The sequence below is a fragment of the Schistocerca serialis genome, chromosome 3 (assembly GCF_023864345.2).
Source record: "Schistocerca serialis cubense isolate TAMUIC-IGC-003099 chromosome 3, iqSchSeri2.2, whole genome shotgun sequence".
In the NCBI taxonomy this organism is placed as follows: Eukaryota; Metazoa; Arthropoda; class Insecta; order Orthoptera; family Acrididae; genus Schistocerca; species Schistocerca serialis.
This window is the reverse complement of record NC_064640.1, coordinates 929,953,611-929,977,375: the sequence shown is the minus strand read 5'-3', so window position 1 is coordinate 929,977,375 and position 23,765 is coordinate 929,953,611. Positions and strand designations below refer to the sequence as shown.

Sequence of the window (23,765 nt, the reverse complement as noted above, 5' to 3'; positions counted from 1 at the left end):
ACTGAGGAGGGAGGGGGATTATATATATGGGGGGTCTGACCGAAATGCGAACCCAGATTCTTCTTAATACTGGCCCGTTCGATTGAAATCAATTCATCGCTTACTTTTACATCTGGTCTTAAGACTTTTCCATACAAACGTGAACTAACACAGTTTTTTCTCTCTCTGCTAGCTGACTCGCAGCTGATGAAACTACTTATTCCGCGCCGGAGTGGGTGGCCGAGCGGTTCTAGGCGCTACAGTCTGGAGCCGCGCGACCGCTACGGTCGCAGGTTCGAATCCTGCCTCGGGCATGGATGTGTGTGATGTCCTTAGGTTAGTTAGGTTTAAGCAGTTCTAGGTTCTAGGGGACTGATTACCTCAGATATTAAGTCCCATAGTGCTCAGAGCCATTTGAACTTATTCTGCAAACAGGAGTTTCAAGTTTATTTGTACTTACAAGGGAACCTCCCCAACGCACCCCACTCAGATTCAGTTGTAAGTTGGCGCAGTGGATAGGCCTTGAAAAACTGAACACAGATCAATCGAGAAAACAGGAAGAAGTTGTGTGGAACTATGAAAAAAATAAGCAAAATATACAAACTGAGTAGTCCATGAGCAAGATCAGCAACATCAAGGGGAGTTGTGGGCTCAGGAGCGCCGTGGTCCCGTGGTTAGCGTGAGCAGCTGCGAAACGAGAGGTCTCTGGTTCAAGTCTTCCCTCAAGTGAAAAGTTTACTTTCTTTATTTTCGCAAAGTTATTATCTGTCCGTTCGTTCATTGACGTATCTGTTCACTGTAATAAGTTTAGTGTCTCTGTTTTGCGACCGCACCGCAAAACCGTGCGATTATTAGACGAAAGGACGTGCCTCTCCAATGGGAACCGAAAACATTGGATCGCAAGGTCATAGGTCAACCTATTCCCCCGCGAAGGAGGATTACGGACTTCGTTAAGCCTTTCGATGGTGGAATGGATGGACTTTCAAATTTCTACGAATTTAGGGCGGTCGCTGAACGGTATAATCGTGCCCACAGTTGTGAAGAATGTTAAAGCTTGCAAATAGATATTTAACTTGTCTCAAAAACACGTAAATTTAAAACGCTTCGCCTGAAACTATTTCACTGCTAATAGCAGAACAAACAAGCCGTGCTTCGAGATGCAGTGACTGTTAGCTGGTTACGCGACTATCCGTCATTCGGAAAACAATTACTGTCATCAGCTCGGAGCCGCAAGTAACACGAATACAGTAACTCGCAATTTCCACGCCGCAGACCACGACCGATTGTCTCTCGCTGGCTTTTAATCCATAAATTAGTTTTCTTTGTCTCGCCTGCCTTTCGCTTTTAGTCGTTCGTCTCACTCGGCGCTGCGCGACTAAAAAGAAATACGAGGAAGTGTGCGGAGGACAGCCGCATCGGGCCCCGGTTAAGCCGAGAATGCACGAATACCGGCGAGTGTGGAATATCTGGGAGTGTTTTTTGTTTTGTGTGCTGGGGCCGGGGCCGGCTGGCCCCGTACAGCGCGTTACGGCCGGCCGCGCCGAGCGTGGGAAGCTGCGCCGTCTGGGAAAGGAATCCATACCCGCCGCTATTATGTCCCATAATGACTAATTGAGATGCTCGGGATAAACACTTCGAACCCAGGACCGCACTTCATTAAGGACTCGCCTCAGCCAGTATTTACACCGCTAAGAAACCAACTGACGACTGCAACCGTGGTCATCTCCTCGTCGACTGGACCGGCCCCTGTGGGGTATCTGTGCGCCGAAATGAACGGCTGCACTGCCTAATGACTGGCGTCTCAGCGCGAAGCTGCAGCTCGTAAAGGCGGTGATGAATGGTAACACGTGAGTCAGAGGACGCTTGCGGAAACCGTTTTCAATCCTTCTAACGGACCCAACAACTCGTTGTACATAGTTGTCGCTATAAACTGTCTGAAGATTATTAAAAAAAAAAAATTGCCCAGGGAGGCTGGGGGGGGGGGGGGGCGGGGAATTGGGGGGGGGGGGGGGGAGGAGAGAGAATTGCTAATCGCTGCACTTCTGGGTTCACCGCTCCAACTTCGACGACTTTTGAAATGGGGAAGTTAACTCCATGTTTTGTTTTTAGTAGCACTTTTACTTAATGTGCAATTCGAAGTCACAGCGTCAACTCAGAGTTTCCAGTTTTGTGGAAATTAAAAAGAACACGCCAGAAACAAATATCGACGAAACTTGCAGAACTGTGTTTTATGCGACAGGCACGTGTTCTTTCAAGTGTTGTGATGCGTCCTTACATAAGCTCTAGTGATGCAGCAGTGACTTCGAATGTACATCGGCGAAATAAAAGTGCAATTGAAAACACAGAAGACAGCCTTATTACAAATTTTGCCCTTTATTTCCTTGTGTCGGCTTTTGCAAGAATAGACACGATGGGAGCCATGAAATGAGTTGAGTCTTCAAATGTCACCAATAGGAATTTCGGAAGTCCCTGTTACACCATGTCAGCATGACATTTAAGTATCTAACGGTGGTTTTACTGACGCTGCAGCCTACTTTCAGAAGTGTTGTTTCTTTGACTGAACCAACTTCATTTTTTGTAATTGTGAAACAAAGCTAACCTAGCACGTCTAAGCTGCTGCAAGAAGAAAGGTATTAAATTTAGTCCACTACCGCATTGTCTTGCTGGCGACTTCCGCGTCATCCATCACCATCCCCAAGTAATTCATAACACAAACTCTCAAATTATCCCTGAAAAAAAAAATGAAATGATCGTACAGCATTGTTGTCCGGGAGATCCCATGCGGGGTGTTCGGCCGCCGAAATTGCAAGTCCTTTTTAGCTGACGCCATGTCGGCGACTTTTGAGTCAATGATGAAATGATGATGAAAGTCACACAACGCCCAGTCATCTCGAGGCAGAAAAAAAACCCTGACCCCGCGAGGAATCGAACCCGGGACCCCGAGCACGGGAAATGAGAACGTTATCGCCAGACCACGAGCTGCGTACTAAAATCACCCATGGCGATTTGCAACATTCTGAAACGGCATAGAGATCAAGATATGTGCTGGTGCCATTGTCTAATCGGAATTAGCTTACGTATTCAAACAAGGTCACGGAATAGCGATAAAAGATGAAATACTTTTTGCACTATGTACTACCATTATACAGAACGTGAAATTTTGTCAGATACGGAGATGTTAAACGGTTAGTTCCAGACAACCATAATTGTTGAGCTGCTGATGTACGGAAATATTTTAACCTCGTGTCAGCCGCGTCAAAATTAGATTATAAGAGCTACTGGATTTTGAAATATATGAAAAGCAACTGATACGAATGGACTATGGCAGTGAAGAACAGAATGAGATTCCCGTACAGATCTTGAGGCAAACTACGAGGAAGAATAGCAGTGAATACTTACGCTTTAGGCAGTAATCGCCCTGCCAGCCCACGAGGCAGACCCGTTGGCCTTCGGTGGAGCACGTCCAGTGGCCGAAGTTGTCGTCGCGCGGGCGACACAGGGTGACGCAGCCTGGCCCGTAGTAATGCGGGTCGCAGGTGACGCGGTACTCGTAGCGCATCACAGAGTGCGCAGACCGATGCTCGTCCTGCGTCCACTCAGCAGACACGTCCAACCACCTCTGCGTCGTCAGCCGCGCAATCAGTGTCTGGCCTGCGGGCGGAACACACACATACTGGCCATCGTCCCACCACAGCCGTCAGTGCTTGCCGGCTAAGCGAAAGAAATAAGTGAGGCACGGAAGGACTGTTGATATAGATGGCGAGGGATCGAATGAAAGTGGTTTGCCGAGACAGTGGGGGAGCGACATACAGCAAGCAGCAGCAGCAGCAGCATTATTCTATAATGTGCAAGTTCATCCGGAACCAACAGTTGTACATATGTACAAAGGAAGGCAATGAACTTCGGCAGAGTGTGGGTGGGGAAGGGTGGACGGTGTGGTAACAGCACAGCCAACAGCCATATACGACACCGACCAACATCGTACTCTGACCTAAAATGTTCATTCCGAACATAGTTAAAAACCTATCAGATAGCTTTACTGTGCATGGTCTTACTGTAGGTCGTATGCTGTTGCCTTTCTCCGACCCTTTCAAATCAGTTAAAGGGGGACGTTCACTTTTACGTAGATACTGAACCAGAGCACAATTCTACATTTTTCGCCTTAAACATTGCCAGCGGTGAAAATGTGACCGAGAGAAATGAGACTCACCGGGTACCAAATCCGATGGCCCGTCTGGCATTTTACCACTACGCCGCATACACTATGGGGTCCAATAATATCTTAAAAATACTAGCAACTCATTCTCTACGGGCTCATCCCCGCCGGCTCTGGAAGAGTGAAACAGTCGTGCGAATCTGCCAATGGACGCTACAGAACAAAACCTTGTGCAGATTAATAAAATGTCAGCCTCGTCGTGGAAACATCCCAAGGCTTTTTGAAGCCACCTGTCCGGAACGAAATGGCCGCCCGGAAGAATAAAAGGAACGTCCGTGCGCGGGGGAAAAAGTCGAGACAAACTGGAACTGGTCTTGTGCCCTAGAGAATCTGGCATTTATCTGGATGCGAGGCTATGCGAAAGTACGTTTGCATGCATTAGGATGAGGCTGTGGATAACAGCTGCGTTTAGCGACGCAAATATTCGTCGTTACAGGAGTACCGCTGGGAGGCATGGTTTGCAAACGTAAGATAGGGAGAGGGAGGGAGGGAGGGGGGGCGAGAGAGAGAGAGAGAGAGAGAGAGAGAGAGAGAGAGAGAGAGAGAGAGAGAGAGAGAGAGCGTTCGATGCTTCCTAGAGAAACGTCTTGTCAAATTTAGATGTTGGAGTTTTCATATAAAATCAGCATGGAATATTGTTCACATTTCTTCAGCACTATTTCACTAAGGATTATAGTTGGTATGCTAGAACATTAGGTAGTTTACCCATTGTGTTGCGTACTTCTGAGTAAGGAATTTGGTTTAATGCAGGAAATGTCATTCTTTATATTCCCACTATCTTAGTTCATTTTACGCTGTCTTCGGTTACTCTACTGTTTATTCAAAAGTAGTGTTGTTTACCGAAGACTTTACAGGCTACACCTTGTTTCAAAACCGTCGGTTCAATTGACTCACTTTGTGTAACATGTATTTGTGCTTCTGAATCACGATCAGTGATATAATAAAAAATCGACCGACTCTAAAATAAGTTGCCATGTACATTTTCTTTGGCGTGCAGTACCCTGATGCGACTTTCGAGTTCATGAGGGGACGAGAGTGGTTATACTGACGTTTGGCGACAAATTACTAATACGTCCTTAGAGCAGACAGCCTGTATGGAAGAGCAGTTTGCGTAGTATTTTCACACTCGGCCGGCGAACTAGTAAGGCAAACGCTGCGAAGCGGCGATGGCCAAGGAAAGCCGGTGAGCTAGAAAAACCGGGCCTTGCCCCCACTGGCGGCAGCCGTGGGAACTGTAACGCAGCTTCTGCGTCCACTGTTCTTCCTTCGGAGGCGGCCCTCGCTTAATCCACGTCGAGTAAAACACTAATGGCTCCGATATACTGCCAGGCATGTTCGGCATCTAGTACACCTGCGAACTGCTGCTACCTGTCAGCAGTGATAGGTGCTACTCTGCCTTATTTATTATTGCACGCGCAGCAGACAGACCGCTACAAGCACAGAATTTCCTACAGAGTCGGGAGACATCCAGGCGTTTTTCTCACACAACGTGTCGCTCTACGTGAAAGACAGACATCTACTTTTCGTAAAGATAGTTTTCGATCTGACCTTTCACGACACAAAAACTCCGTCAATGTAAAATTACGAGAATCTGGTACTGTAAACTACAGGCATATGGGAAAATGGGATCCTGATCGACATGGCGGGGATTACGATGGGACATACCGCAACAAAAAAATTTGCCTATATCTGGCCAAGGTTATGTCTTAAGTACTTGGTTGTATCTTGAAGGGTGAAAAACTTTACGGTGATCGATTACGCCGCTTGGTCAACGCCATTCTACGTGTAATTATTGTTTTGCTGCACAACTGCTACACCCTACATCTGATCTGCATTTCCATTAACACGCTACGTAAGTTTTCAGATGTTTCACCTTCATGTTTTTACGCTGGTGTTGTACAATTACCCAGTTGGGAGTTATAATATATCTCTATTCAATTTCCGATATTTCGAGCCCTCTTCGGCCGAGGGAGTGAAGAGTTCAAGCCACCAGACAGACTTTCATCCTTAGTCTTTACTACAATACGAGAACTGGTCCGTGCTTTACTCTCTTTTGCGGCGTTAGTAAATTGGTAACTAATTTTAGTGCAAATGAGGAGCGATATTAAACCTATCCCGCTCCAAGCTGTTATGAAGCCATCATCTTGATGTTACTTTAGAACTGAGTACTGCTTAACCCGATGATTCAGGCTGTGGCGGTGCAGCCCGCCAGCTGAAAAGCAGGGCACTACAGTTATGGCACCTACAGCCGGCTTACGTTCGTGCACAATATCACGGAGGCGCGGTGTGCAGGATCCGTTGCAAATAACGGTAGCGCAGTTGTGCTGGAGAGAAGTTCCAGCTTAGCCTACATGCTCTCACCCACATATCCATTCTCTGAAACGGCCGAAATGACAACGTCCCACTACCCGTCCGGCAGTCGCCGTCAGACATAATTGCTAACAAAGATTGCCAAAATTAGCGAACACATCACGGTCGACACGATGATGAAGGATTCCGATCCCGCTAATTCTAGTAAAGGAACTAACCTTTCGGAAATAACAGGCGCGATACCACCACGACGGAGATTTATGGGCCCAAGTTAAATACGAGCGGGAGAAAATCAGTGCTTCAGAATACTAGGAAGATTCCCTCCGTTATTAAAAACTTGCACCCTATGTGATTATACTACCCGAGGGAAAAAATACGGTACAGTGAAGTACTCTACACACAAGGCAAGGCGCGACGCAAAAGAAAAAAAAAGGCATCCCCATTTTAAATTCCGGGAGAAGAATACTATCCGTCAGTCCTAATTAATAGCAACAGCGTCAGAGATTTAAGTGGGGGCTACCTTGTCCCACTCCCCAGTGCTACTTCGACCGCAGGTAATGCCAGGGCTATCGACGGGCGTCAGAAAGCGCAGGACGGCCGCGGGCGATTGCAAAATAATGAGTTGTCGTCGCGGGCGTTGCGCCTGCGTTTGGCTGAGGAAGGGGTGTAAGTGGAAAGGGTGCTCACGGGAAGCGGCCAGTGGTCCCTCAGAGTAAAGGAGGCTGGCCACTACCTGCACATCATTTGTCATGGAAACGCTGTCGACGTCTGCGGGCATGCCAGGGCTTTGTTGGGTTGTTTCAGGGGAAGGAGACCAGACAGCGAGGTCATCGGTCTCATATGATTGGGGAAGGAAGTCGGCCGTGCCCTTTCAAAGGAACCATCCTGGCATTCGCCAGGAGCGATTTAGGGAAATCACGGAAAACCTAAATCAGGATGGCCGGACGCGGGATTGAACCGTCGTCCTCCCGAATGCCAGGGCTTTACTGTTAACACAGGCGAACAGTACTAGTCGATTTCTTAGACAAGCACGTACTTTAAGAGTGACTGAGGAGCGTTACCTACGGTCCAACACTGAACATATACTGCACCCCTCTCAAATACAGCAAATTTATCGGCACATAGCTATGGGCTCATCTCGAAATTCTGACAAAGTCAGGATAAAATTTGCACCACATGCGAATTTTAGTTAACCAAATGTAACAGCCAACGAAATATTTACAGGTATGAAAGCTCTTTAGCTCAAAGACAAGGAGTTAACACCTCACTTGTCCGCTTGACACTGAGGTCTTAAGCATAGGGAATGGGAGGGTTATGGGTATTGACTTCTCTTATTGAAAAAACCACGCCAGTATTTACATCACGTTTATGGAAAAATTTAAAAATCGCTCCGCTCCATCCCCACAGAAGCGTGCTGGAATATGAAAACACTTCCAGTCTGAATAGAGTCTGTGAAAACATTAAGCCGTTTGTTCACTATGCTGGACGCGCAGTACAGCTCGTTTGCTTGCAGTACCATATAATCAAACTGGCAGGATGGATATCTGAGCGGAGGTATAAGTTCAGTATGTAAACATTGATCTACAAATGGGTTTATTCCATCAAAGTGGTGCGAAAAAAGTTTTCATGGTTCAGGCGAAACCATACACCGAAGGAACTTATTTTAGGTTAAAGAAAGCAGTTTTTGCTTTTATTCCTTCTGCACATACTTTGGATATTCAATCCCGACCGAATATTGTTCATAGCAAACATGTTTTACCGTATAAGAGATGTTTCTTCAATGACTCCTGCACCCCGGTTTCGATTTAAGGACGAAGGGCGAGGATGAGTTTTCGAACAATTAGACAATTATGCTGGTTCACTATCCTGGCCGAAGTAATTCTGAATGGAAGGTGGCAGAGAAATTCATGGATGGAATTAAAGCTGCTAGAAAAGCTAGACAGTAGCTTCTGTAAGGGAGAAGGTATGAGGGAGGTAGTTTTAATTGTCTGGCAAGAGGGCTTTGATACTTGTTAGGCGAGTAAGCGTCGGAAACAGGCGCAGTGCTGCGCGTCGGAAGTGGAGCGCATTGCAACAGGAAGGGCAGCTGGCGCCAGCGTAGGGTTTCTACTTACCACCGCTTCTCGACGTCTCGTTATCGTGCAGAGCCTCCACTATCAGCGAGAAAGTCCCCTGCAACAAGCAACCACGCTTATCTCGATTGCGCTCTTAAGCAAATCTCCAGGACTAAATGTTTACACTTTTTATTACATTTTCTTCGCCGGGCTTAAAAGCTCTTTGCGTACACACACACAGCCGCAACAGCAGGAAAAGCAAGGCACACTGTAATGCAACGAATTCTGCTTCAAAATAGCAACCACAAAAGTGGAATACTTACACACCCACACGTCTGCTCACTAGCGAAGTCAGAATCGTTGCAGTACAGCAAATAATAATTAAGAGAAACGCGTAAGCAAAGCCAACAAAAAAACATCTGCAGCTATATCAAAGAGTTGTTGGCCAACAATCGTGGCAACTAAAGACAGTAGAGGAAAAAATTAGAAGTACAAGAAAAACAAGGCGTGAAATCGACGCTGCACAGCAAGATTATATCTAATTCACAAAAAGGTGATTCAGTTAAATCAGTGGATACGAGGTGTAACATTTTCCATTGCCTTAAACGATCTTTCAGACTCCCATAGCGAAACGGCGTAAGTGCTTCGAAATAACTTAGCTGTTCGTATTTTTGTACTCCTTATGTTTACAACGGCGCTCGCCCTATTTCTCTGCGCGGAAGGTAAAGCATTGATTACCGAATGAGAAGACGCTTATGCACGCACTAACAACACATCTAAAGAAGGGCAACGCACACGTACAAGCAGAGAACTAGTAACTATTTACTGCCAGAAACGCGCCGTGTGTTACAAATTCCGCGCAACCAGCCTCCGATCACACGAAATTACCGAGAGGAGATCAATATTTTTAGACGAACAAGTACACGGCGATCGTTACTTTTTATTAGCTGCAGTTAATGGAAGCGATTGTTTTCAGCGAGAGTTCCCACGCCTTAACCGCATGCCGGCACATTCACTAGCCGGCTAGCAGGCTTGCCAACCAACGGCGTTGCCAGACTGTGCCGTATCAGTCAGGGTGTCAGCACTGCGCACGCTGAACGAAGAACGCCGCGACAAAGTTTGTTACGAAGACGGACCCGCGAATGTCAAACGGTGCACCAGTCGCATTATGGGGGTTTGCAAATAGCTTCGTTACAGCAGTTCAGCTATGTGGCAGACAGACTGCTTGCAGTCACAGCGGAGTATATAACAAATACTGACTGAATCTGTAATATCGGTGAAAAATAAAAGTGCAGCGCACGGGTAACACAGTTATCCTCAATGGAGTAACGAATTTGGAGCATAGCTTGACTGAAGATACGACATGAAATCTGTACTGAAGTTCTAACATACAGAGTGTCATTTGTGTACATATGAAATGTCAGTGGGATCCGTGGTGTAAAGTGAAAAGTTCCAACGAAGTAAAAGGAAAATGTCGGAAGATTCTTTAATTAGGCAACAGTCATACGCCACTTCCACATTTTAAAATCTACAGAAATCAGATGTGCCGGTTAGAATGAGAACGCTAAATTTCATTGACGGAAGCAGAATTCAAAGTTGCCCGAAAATAAGGACAGAAGATAGCATGCTTTGAATATGGCCTCGTTTGGAACATCGGGCATACTGCACGAAATTCGGTATACAGCCCCGGGCAAGAAACAGCTTGTTTATGCCCGTTTCGCACGTGTCGGCCACTGCCAGTGGTTTCAAAGCGTCTCCCACCACCTTGGATTTCACCTCGAAATGTATTTGCGAGAGATATTTTCGTGGTATAAAAACTGATAAGCTTCCTCTGTCCGCAGGCAGTGTGTACAAATTCTTCGCACCAGATGACTATCTGCTGCATGGCACTGTTGAAATTAAACGGCGCTGAGGCAGCATTGACATTCGTAGCACGCGGCTGCCTTTGCCTGCAATGCGGTCGCCCTCTCACCCCGATTGGCACACTGCCACCTCTCCAGCCACTGTCACATCAGCAAATCGCCCCCAGTCTACTTCCACTTCCGAAATATACAATTTGGCTATTACCTCGTACGCCACGCGCCGGCCAGACTATATTAGAAGACAGTTACAGAGTTGGCCTGCGGCGATCAATTCTTGACTTCCTTTCAATGGTATAGTGAGCAATGGTACTAGAGTCACCAGCAGTTATCGCGAAGAGTAAAAGCAGGTAAATGCGGTCATGCGGCTATGGAAATAATACAAGTTTTCAATGACATCTGCGTAATAAGTTATATTTAAGTGTTCGTTTTAAGTATATTTTCGGGCAAAATCACAGCAACACTTCTATATGATGGCTCATGGGGTTCATACCAAAAGTAACGTACATTATGATTTAAGAATGTAAGAACAGAATTGAAGACGACCTTTTCTGACAGTGTGATTGATGGAACTTAGCAGCAATAAATCCTGAGTGCAACTTAATGGGAATTAACTGGGAGGCAGGCCTTTTTTTTGCGTAATATATAGCCACTCAATACAGAACGGCAATAATCTGGGGTACAATCGCAGTCACAGGAAAACAGGTTCCTTACTATAACAAGCCTGGCACCAATATCTTGACACACAAAAAACTGTGGTTTCAGACACTGACAAAATCATGGAATGCGTGAGGTACTGCAATTTGTTAATTGGAAAGCACCACTACGATTGTGAAACTTGTCTACTGAAATCTCTTAGTCACTGATATTAAGAATGAGCCAAGAGTGTACACAGAACCAGGTAGGAACACTAATCGCTGATGGGCATCAATTTTTAAAACTACAATCTCTCCCAGCTGGCGTCACGCTATCTATCGTCTTCACAGTAGAGCCACACAAACCCGTCCAATCGATATACTGTGAACTTGGCCCCATTACCTGGCTGCGAAAGACGTCGGGAGAAAAAAAAAAAAGACAAGAAAGGCAGAGCTCCTCACAGGTATGTTGCGAGGCCGCGACTTGCAGAGGGAACCATCATTTGTCAAAAGACGCACTTCACTTACCGCAGTCGTTTTAATTACTGCGGCCGAGGGGGAGGGGGGGGGGGGCGAGCAAATTGCACACCAGGTGCTCGTAGCCGCCGCTATTCGCGTAATAACGCCACCTCGCCACGTTTATGGGTATGAAGCTGTGTAGTGCATTGTCTACAATATCAACGCTACGGACGCTGTCAGAAGCGAGGAATCGAGCTGACGATAGGAGGGAGTGGGAGTAAGCAGGCAGGTGCAGCGGAACAGGGTGGGGGGGGGGGGGAGCACCGAGGTAGGAGGGGGGGGCATGGTGGGGGGGCAGGGAAGAAGGGAGGATAACAGTGCGTTACTGCCGCTCCTACACTGGAGCGTTCAGGCAATCTAACTGGACGGGGTCTCATTACTTAAACTACGGCAATGTTCATTTGCCTCCACCGAAACATTTTCTGCGCATCATGGATGACCCCAAGTTAGAAGAAAAACAGACTTATTCTTGTATTACGTGAGACTGATTTCTCGCCTTGTTCAACTTTTGAACTGGCACCCGAAACAGGGTTCAGCGGTGAGAACAGCAAGATGGACTATTTGACCTTGTCGTGGGGGATAACCAAATACCAGACCTGTAGCTTTTCTTAGTATGTATTCCACCAATGCCACTTTCGGTAGCAGCAAAGAGCCGTCGTAGGCACTACTTCAGTATGCTATAACTGTGCACTCCGTATTTACAAACTCCTTAACGTTTTGAGTAGTTTAGATGGTCACAGATATCTTCACGCAGTGACGTCGAAACCGGGGTCAGTAAGGTGGGCTGTATCATTAGTGAAATTATCCTTCGTGTTAAGATTCAAAGTTGTTCGAACATCTTCCCGTTTATTACTGTTAACGGAATCCGACGTGACTGGACGGAAAGACTGTTGCGCCGAGTATCACAAACATCTCGGTAATGCAGTTGTTTCTACGATCGACGTGTTCTCCAGTGGTACAACAATCGCCAACGGGGCATACCATCTCCGATAGAAACTAGCCCAGTAAACCACTGTGGTGTTCCAACCAAAGTTAGCATTGATGACAGCTGATTTTTTCATGGGAATACACCAGACCTAAGTTCCACTGATTGCTCATTCCTAACAGTTTTTCTGGATGATAATTACTCCATAAACCGTGGAGTAAGTTTAAGTAACCTTTCTGTTAAGTGTTTTCCAATGCCCTTCGACCCGGAAGGCGTTTGATACAGTTCCGCACTGTCGCCTGATAAAGTAAGAGCTTACGGAATATTAGACCAGCTGTGAGGCTTGATTGAAGAGTTCTTAGCAAACAGAACACAGCATGTTGTTCTCAATGGAGAGACGTCTACAGACAAAGTAACCTCTGGCGTGCCACAGGGGAGTGTTATGGAACCATTGCTTTTCACAATATACATAAATGACCTAATAGATAGTGTCGGAAGTTCCATGCGACTTTTCGCGGATGATGCTGTAGAATACAGAGAAGTTGCAGCATTAGAAAATTGCAGCGAAATGCAGGAAGGTCTGCAGCGGACAGGCACTTGGTGCAGGGAGTGGCAACTGACAGTTAACACAGACAAATGTAATGTATTCCGAATACACAGAACGAAGGATCCTTTATTGTATGATTATATGATAGTGGAACAAAGACTGGTAGCAGTTACTTCTGTAATATATGTGGGAGTATGCGTAGGGAACGATTTGAAGTGGAATGATCATATAAAATTAATTGTTGGTAAGGCGGGTGCCAGGTTGAGATTCATTGGGAGAGTCCTTAGAAAATCTAGTCCAACAAAGGAGGTGGCTTACAAAACACTCGTTCGATCTATACTTGAGTATTGCTCATCAGTGTGGGATCCGCACTAGGTCGGGTTGACAGAGGAGATAGAGAGGATCCAAAGAAGAGCGGCGCGTTTCGTCACAGGGTTATTTGGTAAGCGTGATAGCTTTACGGAGATGTTTAGCAAACTCAAGTGGCAGACTCTGCAAGAGAGGCGCTCTGTATCGCGGTGTAGCTTGCTGTCCAGGTTTCGAGAGGGTGCGTTTCTGGATGAGGTATCGAATATATTGCTTCCCCCTACTTATACCTCCGGAGGAGATCACGAAGGTAAAATTAGAGAGATTCGAGAGCGCACGGAGGCTTTCCGGCAGTCGTTCTTCCCGTAAACCATATGCGACTGGAACAGGAAAGGGAGGTAATGACAGTAGCACGTAAAGTGCCCTCCGCCACACACCGTTGGGTGGCTTGCGGAGTGTAGATGTAGACCCAATGTTATGGGTGGAAAAGATCGCTGTTATCGGTGCTCAGTTAGGGGTACGATCTTCATACTGTCGATGTCTGTTACAAGCAAGCAGCATACTTCACGTTCTAATATGCAACCGAAGTCCGAAACTGAAAATAAGAGTAACCGGCGGAGCTGCGAGCCGTGACAGGCCGCGTCGCCGGTGGGCCGGGGCGCGGCGGGAACCACCTGTCCGGGAACGGTTCCCATTCACAAACATGCATCCATTCTGCCGCAAGAGAATGCGCCAGCGGTGACAAACGGCCATCGGTAGGTGCGGTGCGGGGGCCAGCGGGTGGCAGACAGGCGCGACGAAAGGACGGGAGAAAGCACGCCCCCGCTCCCACGCTGCAAAGCCGCCGACCACTGTTTTAGAAACTCGCCGCATGTGCCAGCTTACGGCCAACTTAGGTCAATATATTTACACGCGCGGCAACGCTGGCGGGATGTCCCTCGTTAGCTACGCACCCGACAGGAAGGTCAAATCACGGATGCCGCCAAATCCCGGGCCGTTCCCACACTCCGCTGCTGCCTCCAGACTTTGACGTCTGTTCGGATGCCGACAACAGAGCCCGCACCCGTCAACGGTGCTGCACAGACCAACCAAAATTATGACCGCGATAACCCGAACGGAAATTGTTGCGTTCTGCGTAATACGGATTCCGTGCATAATAGTAACAAACGCTTTGTTTCAGGTGATACGAACAGACCACCGTCTGTTAAAATCAATCTGTAATACACTGAAAAAAAAAACAATTTTTTCACGCCAGTCTTTCTTCCGCTGGTACATTTATCGTTTATTTCTTTTCCGTTAACCTTAGCCTTCGGCGCTACCCGTAACTCAAATATTGAGGCTGTAGCCCATAGTCCCAATGATTTCAACAATGGAACTATGCCAATATTCTAAATCCCAAGACGTTCGATTAACCCTATTTTGATACGCGTTAAGTTAACTATATACTGAGAGGGGTCGACTACAACCCCGATCCTCCCCAGAAGTCTAGCAAGAAGTTTTATCGTTCTACGTATTGTTGGTGTTCTCTGCAGTTATTTGGCGATGTTAATCTAAGAATTACACAAAGCCAAGTGGTGCAGCAGCTACATATCGACCTGAACTTCCGGAGGAACACTGATATCCCAAAAATGGTTCAAATGGCTCTGAGCACTATGGGACTTAACATCTGAGGTCATCAGTCCCCTAGAACGTAGAACTACTTAAACCTAACTAACCGAAGGACGTCAGACACATCGATGCCCGAGGCAGGACGCGAACCTGCGACCGTAGCAATCTCGCGGTTCCAGACTGAAGCGCCTAGAACCGCTCGGCCACACGGGCCGGCACTAATATCCCAAACGAGATTTCTGAGTCAGAAAAAAATATTATCGTGAACACTGGAGATATCGCGTAAGAATGCCAGCCATAAAATACCCCGAAAGTACAAATCGAATGGGAAGAGAGACTGGGAAACCTCGGAAATGATGGAAATGACTATTTGTGAGAGTCAGGAACAGGCAGTGGACTAATTCCTGAAAGGAAACGACCAATATTTCCTGTGTGACGTTTTCACCACAGGGCATAGCCAGTTCTATAACCTGTTGTGAGCTGAGCTTATACTTCGACTTCATTATCCTCCATGGAGAACAACATTTGTACGATGTAAAGGCTGAATTATACGTTAGTGACTAGCGCCAGTTTCTTCCCACAGTAAGGTACGAAACAATTGTCACCAAGAAATTCCTAGCGTCTATATTACTAATATCGCAAGAGCTGTGACCGTGACATGTTTCGCAAACCACAGGGGAATGACGTAACGTGCAGTGGCGCGTAGGAGCTCAAACCTGAATGAGTGACAATATGTAAAAAAACATTCGAGCGTATCATGCGACCGGAAGAGACGATGGGCGGACAGGAAGCGGAGGTACAGGGCCTTCGAGAGCGCCGCCATTAGGAAACAGAGGGGGCCTCAACTATGAATGGAGGAAGAGGACTCGCAAGCGCGCTTTGTGCGAGCCCTACCGGCCGGAAGGGGTACCAGCGGCTCGGGTCGCGCGCTATTGTCGCACAGTGCAGCGCTACCTAACAGTCTCCGCGCTAACTGAACATTCCTTTCTAATACAGCTACCTACTATCCCACGACCTGGCTCCGAACATTACGCAAGGCCCCGGCGCTGGGTAATGCGACATTTAAAGAGATCGCGGGTGTTGCCGGGTTCAGAGCTTAACGCGCCGAGGTCGGTATTTTGCTCGTATTGGGCAAGACGCGACCGCAAAGAGAAGGCGGGGGCGTCTTAAGGTATCTGACGGAGCGGCAGGTGCTAAGTGATTCGAGGGAGACAGAAATTCTCTCCTGCCTCGTGGGATAAAGCAATCGAACAGTACGCTATTGGGAGGCGCAGCCGCGGGATGGATTACGGAGAGTCAGTTCCGAGACAAGTCCCGTGGGAGAAGGCGTGCGCCGAAGCGGGGGCGAGGGCACAGGCCGGAAGTTGGCTACCTAAGGCTGGCGTCATATGCGCAGCCTCCAGAGATGCTTCCCAGCCGGCACCCCCCTGCCTCGCCGGCTGCGCCAGGGCCGCAGCCGTGCTTGCCATATGGCGGCCCCGCTTCCCTCGACCGGCCATCTGGCCCGACGCCGCGTGCTGGACACCCCTACCTGCGATTTTCGCCAAAAGGTGCGCCACCGGGACTACACGCAATTACTTTAGCTGACAGCCGCCTGCAGCCCTCGCATTTCCTGACGGCGTCAACTGCCAACACTACAATCGCAGCGAACGCACGTTCTTTTACTCTTTCCTTCGGCGCGCGCGCACACACACACACACACACACACACACACACACACACACACACACACACACAGAAGGGGGAGTCCTCTGCAATATTTGATTCTTTTAAAGACAATCACGCAAAACAACGAAATGACAGGAATAACTCGTGCTACAATGATCATGAACGGAGGGTTCTGCAAAAAACTGTAAAAATGCTTTATGTACATCCACTATCTTTACTAATGGCTACACCTTATTACATATAGTTATTGGCCTCATCTCTATACGAAAGGAACTTCTCTAGCTGAAAAATTGGTGTACTTAGTTCAGATTTGAGTTCTTTCTCCAGCTTGAGTAACAATGCGGATTTCGGAGTCTCCCTATACCTTTAAGAACACAACTTTCATATACGTTTTAGACAAGGTCCGTAACTTAAACGCGAAACAACTGAAAGAGTAATTTAGCGTGAGACCACCAAGGAGACTGGTTGCAGCAAGCAAGCCGCGAAAGCGCGTGTGTAGTAAGAAAACATTAAGAACTGTGACTGCAAAGAGGCCAGCTGATTAGCATGAGGAATAGTTCTTTAATTTTCAAACTATCCATGTGCTTAACTCCATTTAGATTGAATTACAACTTAAGATTCACACTTCACGCGGCAAGCTGTCGTTCGACAGAGACTAATACAGAATAGCGCTATAGCATTGTGTTTACGACATCCTCTTTCGACTGAAGAGCTTAATAGTCAATTACGATTAGTAGAGAGAGATAACCGAAATAACACCACACTACTTTTTGACCGAGGGATCAAGTTTTTAATGTTCAACGACACTTTTCTTCCACTTTTTGGCGACAAATGTCTTCCACATCATGCGATATCTAGATACGAATTTTTATCGAGTAATTTGTTTTGTTCTAAGCTCGGTGACTTAAATATGGGAATATCGCTAGTAATGTTGTAGGTAACTTTCAAATAAGGACAACCGTAAGTGAAATAGGTACAGTCGGAAGAAAAGATATGGCTGAGCTCTAAAACGAGGTGGGCTGCCTACACACAGCAGCCGCCAACAGAACCAGGGCAGGAGAAATGTGATAGTATACACACTGAGCCGTGCCAAGCAGACACGACGGTATACCAGTACAAGAGCGCTAGCTCAAGGATGTAGTTATTAAGAACTCATGTAACAGTTTCGCCAGCTAACTGACGTAGCTCAGGATATACGGAGGACGAACATAATGGATTCGACGCTCAACAGGAACTGTCAAGATGATACGTGGAGACTTGTAAGGAAGGAAATTCGTAACGGCAAAGCTGTGATACGGTGAATTCCCTTCGTGACAGCCACTTAGGTTAAAGTCTTGACGATTAAAAAGTTGGAACCAAGTGACACAAAGACGGTAACAGCTTTTTTTAGTTGGCCCAGTGTTTACAGTGACAGGTGGCGAAGTCTTACATCAGACATCGTGGATTTTTGCTGATGAGCTATATAGATTTATAGAAAGCCTCACATGGCTGAAGATTGATTAGATTCGGTGGGAACGAAAGGTCCCTGGCAAAGAGCCTTGAGCTTTAAAGATAGGTATACTTAGCGCTCCAGTTTATTGACACAAGTATCTAGAACTCTTCTCACAACAATTCTCATGTAGATACAGCCTCGTTGTAAAGAAACAGAACCGCCCACTGCCTCCAACGTTATCTAAGGCAGTATATAGCCAACTTTGGAATGTGTACGAACTGTGTATAGCCGTGCAACATTCCGTTTGTCAAGCCGAAGCGTAGATTTTTGTAATAGTTTTACACCATTTTATTTATAAATGAATGTCACCTCTACAAACATTTTTTGAAAATGTTCAGTAAAAGCTAAGCTTACGCTGCAATTACGTCGTCAAAGACTTATAAACTAATTATGACATACCTTGGTAAAATTTTACAGTGTAAGACGGGCCTCGAATGATTTTCATTATTTGCGCAATGTTACGTTGCGCTGCAAGCGTTATCGTCAATTTCCGCTAAATATGAAACAAGCGAATGTCTTCTTATAAGGGCGTATTTCATCTAGTGTATTATGTTAGTTCAGACAACGGAAATGTCACGGTAGCTATAATGGGTGTTTTTGGTTAACTATGATAGTGAAATAAATGAGGGACTTAGAAATAAAATCTGTCTGCTATCTTTGTAGCATTTTTACTACCCCAATTTCCTTTTCGAAGTCACAGCTTCACCATCATCATCTTGTGGGTTAAGGATCTCTACAGCGATGTCAACACTCCAGAAACACTTATCTGTACACGAAATATACAGTGGGAGTAATCCATTGAACTACAGACCTATATCACTGACGTCTGTTTGCAGTAGGGTTTTGGAGCATATACTGTATTCAAACATTATCAATCACCTCTAAGGGAACGATCTATTGATACGTAATCAGCATGGTTTCAGAAAACATCGTTCTTGAGCAACGCAGCTAGCTCTTTATTTGCACGAAGTAATGGCCGCTATCGACAAGGGATCTCAAGTTGATTCCGTATTTCTAGATTTCCGGAAAGCTTTTGACACCGTTCCTCACAAGCGACTTCTAATCAAGCTGCGGGCCTATGGGGTATCGTCTCAGTTGTGCGACTGGATTTGTGATTTCCTGTCAGGAAGGTCGCAGTTCGTAATAATAGACGGAAAATCATCGAGTAAAACTGAAGTGATATGAGGTGTTCCCCAGGGAAGCGTCCTAGGACCTCTGCTGTTCCTGATCTATATAAATGACCTGGGTGACAATCTGAGCAGTTCTCTTAGGTTGTTCGCAGATGATGCTGTAATTTACCGTCTAGTAACGTCATCCGAAGACCAGTATCAGTTGCAAAGCGATTTAGAAAAGATTGCTGTATGGTGTGGCAGGTGGCAGTTGGCGCTAAATAACGAAAAGTGTGAGGTGATACACATGAGTTCCAAAAGAAATCCGTTGGAATTCGATTACTCGATAAATAGTACGATTCTCAAGGCTGTCAATTCAACTAAGTACCTGGGTGTTAAAATTACGAACAACTTCAGTTGGAAAGACCACATAGATAATACTGTGGGGAAGGCGAGCCAAAGGTTGCGTTTCATTGGCAGGACACTTAGAAGATGCAACAATTCCACTAAAGAGAGCTTACACTACACTCGTTCGTGCTCTGTTAGAATATTGCTGCGCGGTGTGGGATCTTTACCATGTGGGATTGATCGAAAGGGTGCAAAAAAAGGGCAGCTCGTTTTGTATTATCACGCAATAGGGGAGAGAGTGTGACATATGATACGCGAGTTGGGATGTAAGTCATTAAAGCAAAGACGTTTCTCGTCGCGGCGAGATCTATTTACGAAATTTCAGTCACCAACTTTCTCTTCCGAATGCGAAAATATTTTGTTGAGCCCATCCTACATAGGTAGGAATGATCATCAAAATAAAATAAGGTAAATCAGAGCTCGGACAGAAAGGTTTGGGTGTTCGTTTTTCCCGCGCCCTGTTCGGGAGTGGAATGGTAGAGAGATAGTATGATTGTGGTTCGACGAACCCTCTACCAAGCACTTACATGTGAATTGCAGAGTAGTCATGTAGATGTAGACATGTTTCTAGGATATTGACATCGCTTGTGAGGTCCAAACATAAAAAGGCACGATGACGCTGTGACTTCGAAATGTACATTGGCATAAAAGACAGTTTTCCGCTAAGGAGATACTTCAAATACGCATCTGTAGACTGAGAGCCTCAACAAACTGGCGTGTGACGTGACTTTCTAACTAACGCAACAGACTTTCTCGCTCATTTGGCCGCATTACGCTGCACTTAGCTTCGTTTAAAGTACGGGGCGGCGAATGGAAAGCAGGCGCGCTCAGAGATGGTGCGAAATGCGTTAGCGGTACTCACCGGCCACGTGAAGTCGAACGGGAAGCGGATGGGGTTGGTGAATCCGGGCGGCGAGAGGTCGTCCAGGAAGACGGAGTTGTCGCCGAGCACGGGCGTCGTCACGTCGCCGAACGTGCAGGGAGACGTGGTGTCGATGTTGGCCTGGTAGTGCTTGAGGCAGACTCGGAACCTGGTCCGGCACTGTCCGGGGCACGTGGACGCCGGGGGCACGGGCCGCGCGCCGCTGCAGCACTGGCCCACACTGTCCTTGCCGTAGTCGTTCACGAACGACTTGAGACGCAGCTCGAAGACTCCGGAGCCACGCGCCTGGGGGCCCAACACCACCTTGCAGACACCCACTCCGAGCCGCCTAGCGGAGCGTCCTCCGGCGACACACACACACACACACACACACACACACACACACACACACACACAGCTCTCTACTAATTACTTCTAAGCTACATTCTATTATTACTACATACGCTGCCGCACAATCGGCGCCCGCGTCGCTGGGCAAAAGCAAACATCTCGTTCGCGACGGAGGCAACAGTCGCGGCTTTGACAGGCGCGGAGCCATGCGGAGGCGCCTACTCAGTAACCGAATTCGTTAAGCCGCGTACAACAAAGACGTGACACCGTGTCACAGTGATTTCAGAAGTAACAGTGAATACTGCCTGTGTCGAGCGAGCCTCAAATTCTACAATACCCGAGTACCCCATGCAGTGATGTGGCTTCGGACCGTCATCACCGTGGAGATAAATTTTCGGTTTAAACTCTTGGCAAAATTACGTAAAACATTGGAAATAACAGTTCTCGGGCATCCTGGAGATTAAGCGTTAGGATACTCCCTTAGGATCGTATTACACTGTACAACATCTTTGACAAATGTCATTCATAAAAAAGACATTTTTCTAAAATCTCTGGCCGTGTATTGTGGTACTTTTGTCGGTTCTATGGAAGAATGTGGTCCTTGCGTTTAGTAAAGATACGTCGAAGAACACTGACAGTGTAATACGAGCCTTAACATCTTTTAATGAGATTGTACCAACCGCAGTGACTGACACTTTTGATCAAACACGCATGTCCAAAGCTTACGCGGCTATACGCTATACACTGTATCATGTATGTCAGCTACCTCTATCAGTGTCAGATCTTCGTCACAGCCTTCGGTACGACAGTGAACTGCACTCTTACCGAAATTTTTATGTTATTCTCTGCGTGTGTTTTTGGAACCGGGTCATGCAAATAAAAGTAACCGATAGCAGCAACTGTTACTAAAATATTACCAAAAAAATTACTTTTTCCAATCGCTTACTCGAGTAACTTTGAACGTGAAAATGAAGGCGCAGGAGCTGCCTCCGATGGAGAGAATTTGGCGAGTGCACGGCAAGCAGGCGCCCCGACCGGCGGTCTCGCAACACTTGTCCACCGGAACAGGGCCCGTGCTGTCGCTGCCCACCACACAGACACGTCACTTTTTGTACAGCCAGCAGCTGCCTGCTGGCCGTGCTCAGAGTCTGCTGTGGGTCCAAGTCGTTAACCGGCGAAAAGCTTTCTCTACTATTGCACTCGATACTACGGACTTTACTTTTTATCTCAGAAAATGCGAACATAAAAACTAAGTTAACACTATGTATTACACTGCATTCGCAACGGTTATGCACTAATGTTTATCAAACTTCTTGCTAAACAAAAACTATTACTAAAACAAAGCACGCTGTTTGCAGAAAACAATGTCGCCAAACCAACACTAACAGAACAGTAATCATTTTTTTTCCTACAGGCCGCGATAAAACCTATTTTTAGAGCTGGCACAGTATCTGAAACGAGTAGGAAGATTTTTGCCAATAAAATGATAGTGAAGCGCAACACGCCGAATCATGAACCAGTGACTGGCAACACTACTCGGTATGACAAGAACTGAAATGTGCTTTAGGCCGCAGAAAATACGCACAAATGCTGTAACTAACTTCAAATCGCAGCACAGCGTAAGATTTGGAAACAGTTGTGGCTGTACACAAGCGCGATGTTTATAAGCAATCTAAGTAAACAACAAGGTATTCGGCTGTCCACGCCACGTGGAAAGAGCAAAACATCTTTCCCTCCAGTGAGCTAACAATGCCAGTGAACAATGATGGAATATAGAGAGAATATTTCGCGATTCGCGTAAATGACAGGACGCGCGGCTAAACAACTTCGCCAATCATTTGAGACAGTATGTAACAAAAAACGGTGACAGGATGTGTTTTGTGGGGCTTTAAGGAGTAAGTGCTACTCTGAAAGAAGGGCCAGCGAAATGCTGCAAAGATTAAGGAAGCAAGTCGGGTAAGACGGAGTCGCGTCGATTGGAATTCCACGGAAGCCTGCCGACCGGAGTTCCCACGGTCGGCGGCTGCGCCTGGCTCAGACCTCTCCCGGCCAGACACGTTTTCTGCAAACAGCGTGCGATCTGTCATCGTGACGAGCAGTTACAGTACCTGGTGCAGCGCAGCGAAGAAGACAGCTACCAATATCATAAAGCAGTCCGCATGAGACGATATCCACCTCATGGTGGGGCCTGGAACTCGTATCGTCTGCTTCCTTTTCCGCACAGCCTGGAGGCGGGTTACGATGTTACCTCAACGCACACCTGCAAGACGGCGCCATAGGCCTTCTGCACACTATCTGCGGTTTGTTACGTGAATAGGCAGCACTCGCAGAAAAAAAAACAAGTGGGGGAAAGAACTGTCAAAAGGTATTAAAAATTTCTGCTCAAAATAAAACACCACAGCACGAAGCTACGTACACATAACTCTCGCAAAGGAACACTTAAATCCAAATGGAGTTGAAGCAGACGTCCAATTAGCACAGAACACTAACGATCATAACGTACAACAGTCCGTTTGATAATGTATATCATCACTCAGATTGACACACGCCACAGAATATACAGACGAAAATTTGTTGGGAGCTGCGAGCCTAGCCGCTACCGTAGTATCCACGCTATCATAAAACACAGCGTGTATATCCGGCGCACGTCGCGTTCTAAGCTCGGCAGCGCAGCAGGCGTCTCGGCGACTTCGAACCACCACGAGCCGAGACTGGCCAAAGACTGAAGCGAGAAAGGCCCGCAGCCCTCTGCCCGCGGATGCACGAAGCCAGCGCTCCCTGCGGTGAAGACGCGCAACTGCAACCGGCGACCGGACGTTCGCGCTGTTCTGGGCAGATGGCGGCACGCTACGACAGCCGCACAGCAACAACGGGGCGAAACTGGTGTTCCGTTCGCGCCATCCTCCCCTACTTATAA

General features: G+C 46.9%; 1 protein-coding gene across 2 annotated transcripts in view; it reads right to left on the bottom strand.

Annotated features, from left to right (window-relative positions):
* Window positions 1-23,765, bottom strand: part of LOC126471198 (neurogenic locus protein delta) — a 1,411,427-nt gene that overhangs the window by 10,202 nt on the left and 1,377,460 nt on the right. The window contains exons 1-5 of one of the 2 annotated variants that reach the window (XM_050099312.1): window positions 23,265-23,582; window positions 22,957-23,108; window positions 20,498-20,803; window positions 8,620-8,677; window positions 3,379-3,630 (exon numbers count right to left, since the gene is read on the bottom strand). In XM_050099312.1, coding sequence (XP_049955269.1) covers window positions 3,379-3,630; window positions 8,620-8,677; window positions 20,498-20,803; window positions 22,957-23,028 — 688 coding nt within the window. In that variant the 5' untranslated portion in view covers window positions 23,029-23,108; window positions 23,265-23,582. Of the gene's footprint in view, window positions 1-3,378; window positions 3,631-8,619; window positions 8,678-20,497; window positions 20,804-22,956; window positions 23,109-23,264; window positions 23,583-23,765 lie in introns of those variants that run through there. The other variant, XM_050099311.1, reaches the window with a different exon arrangement.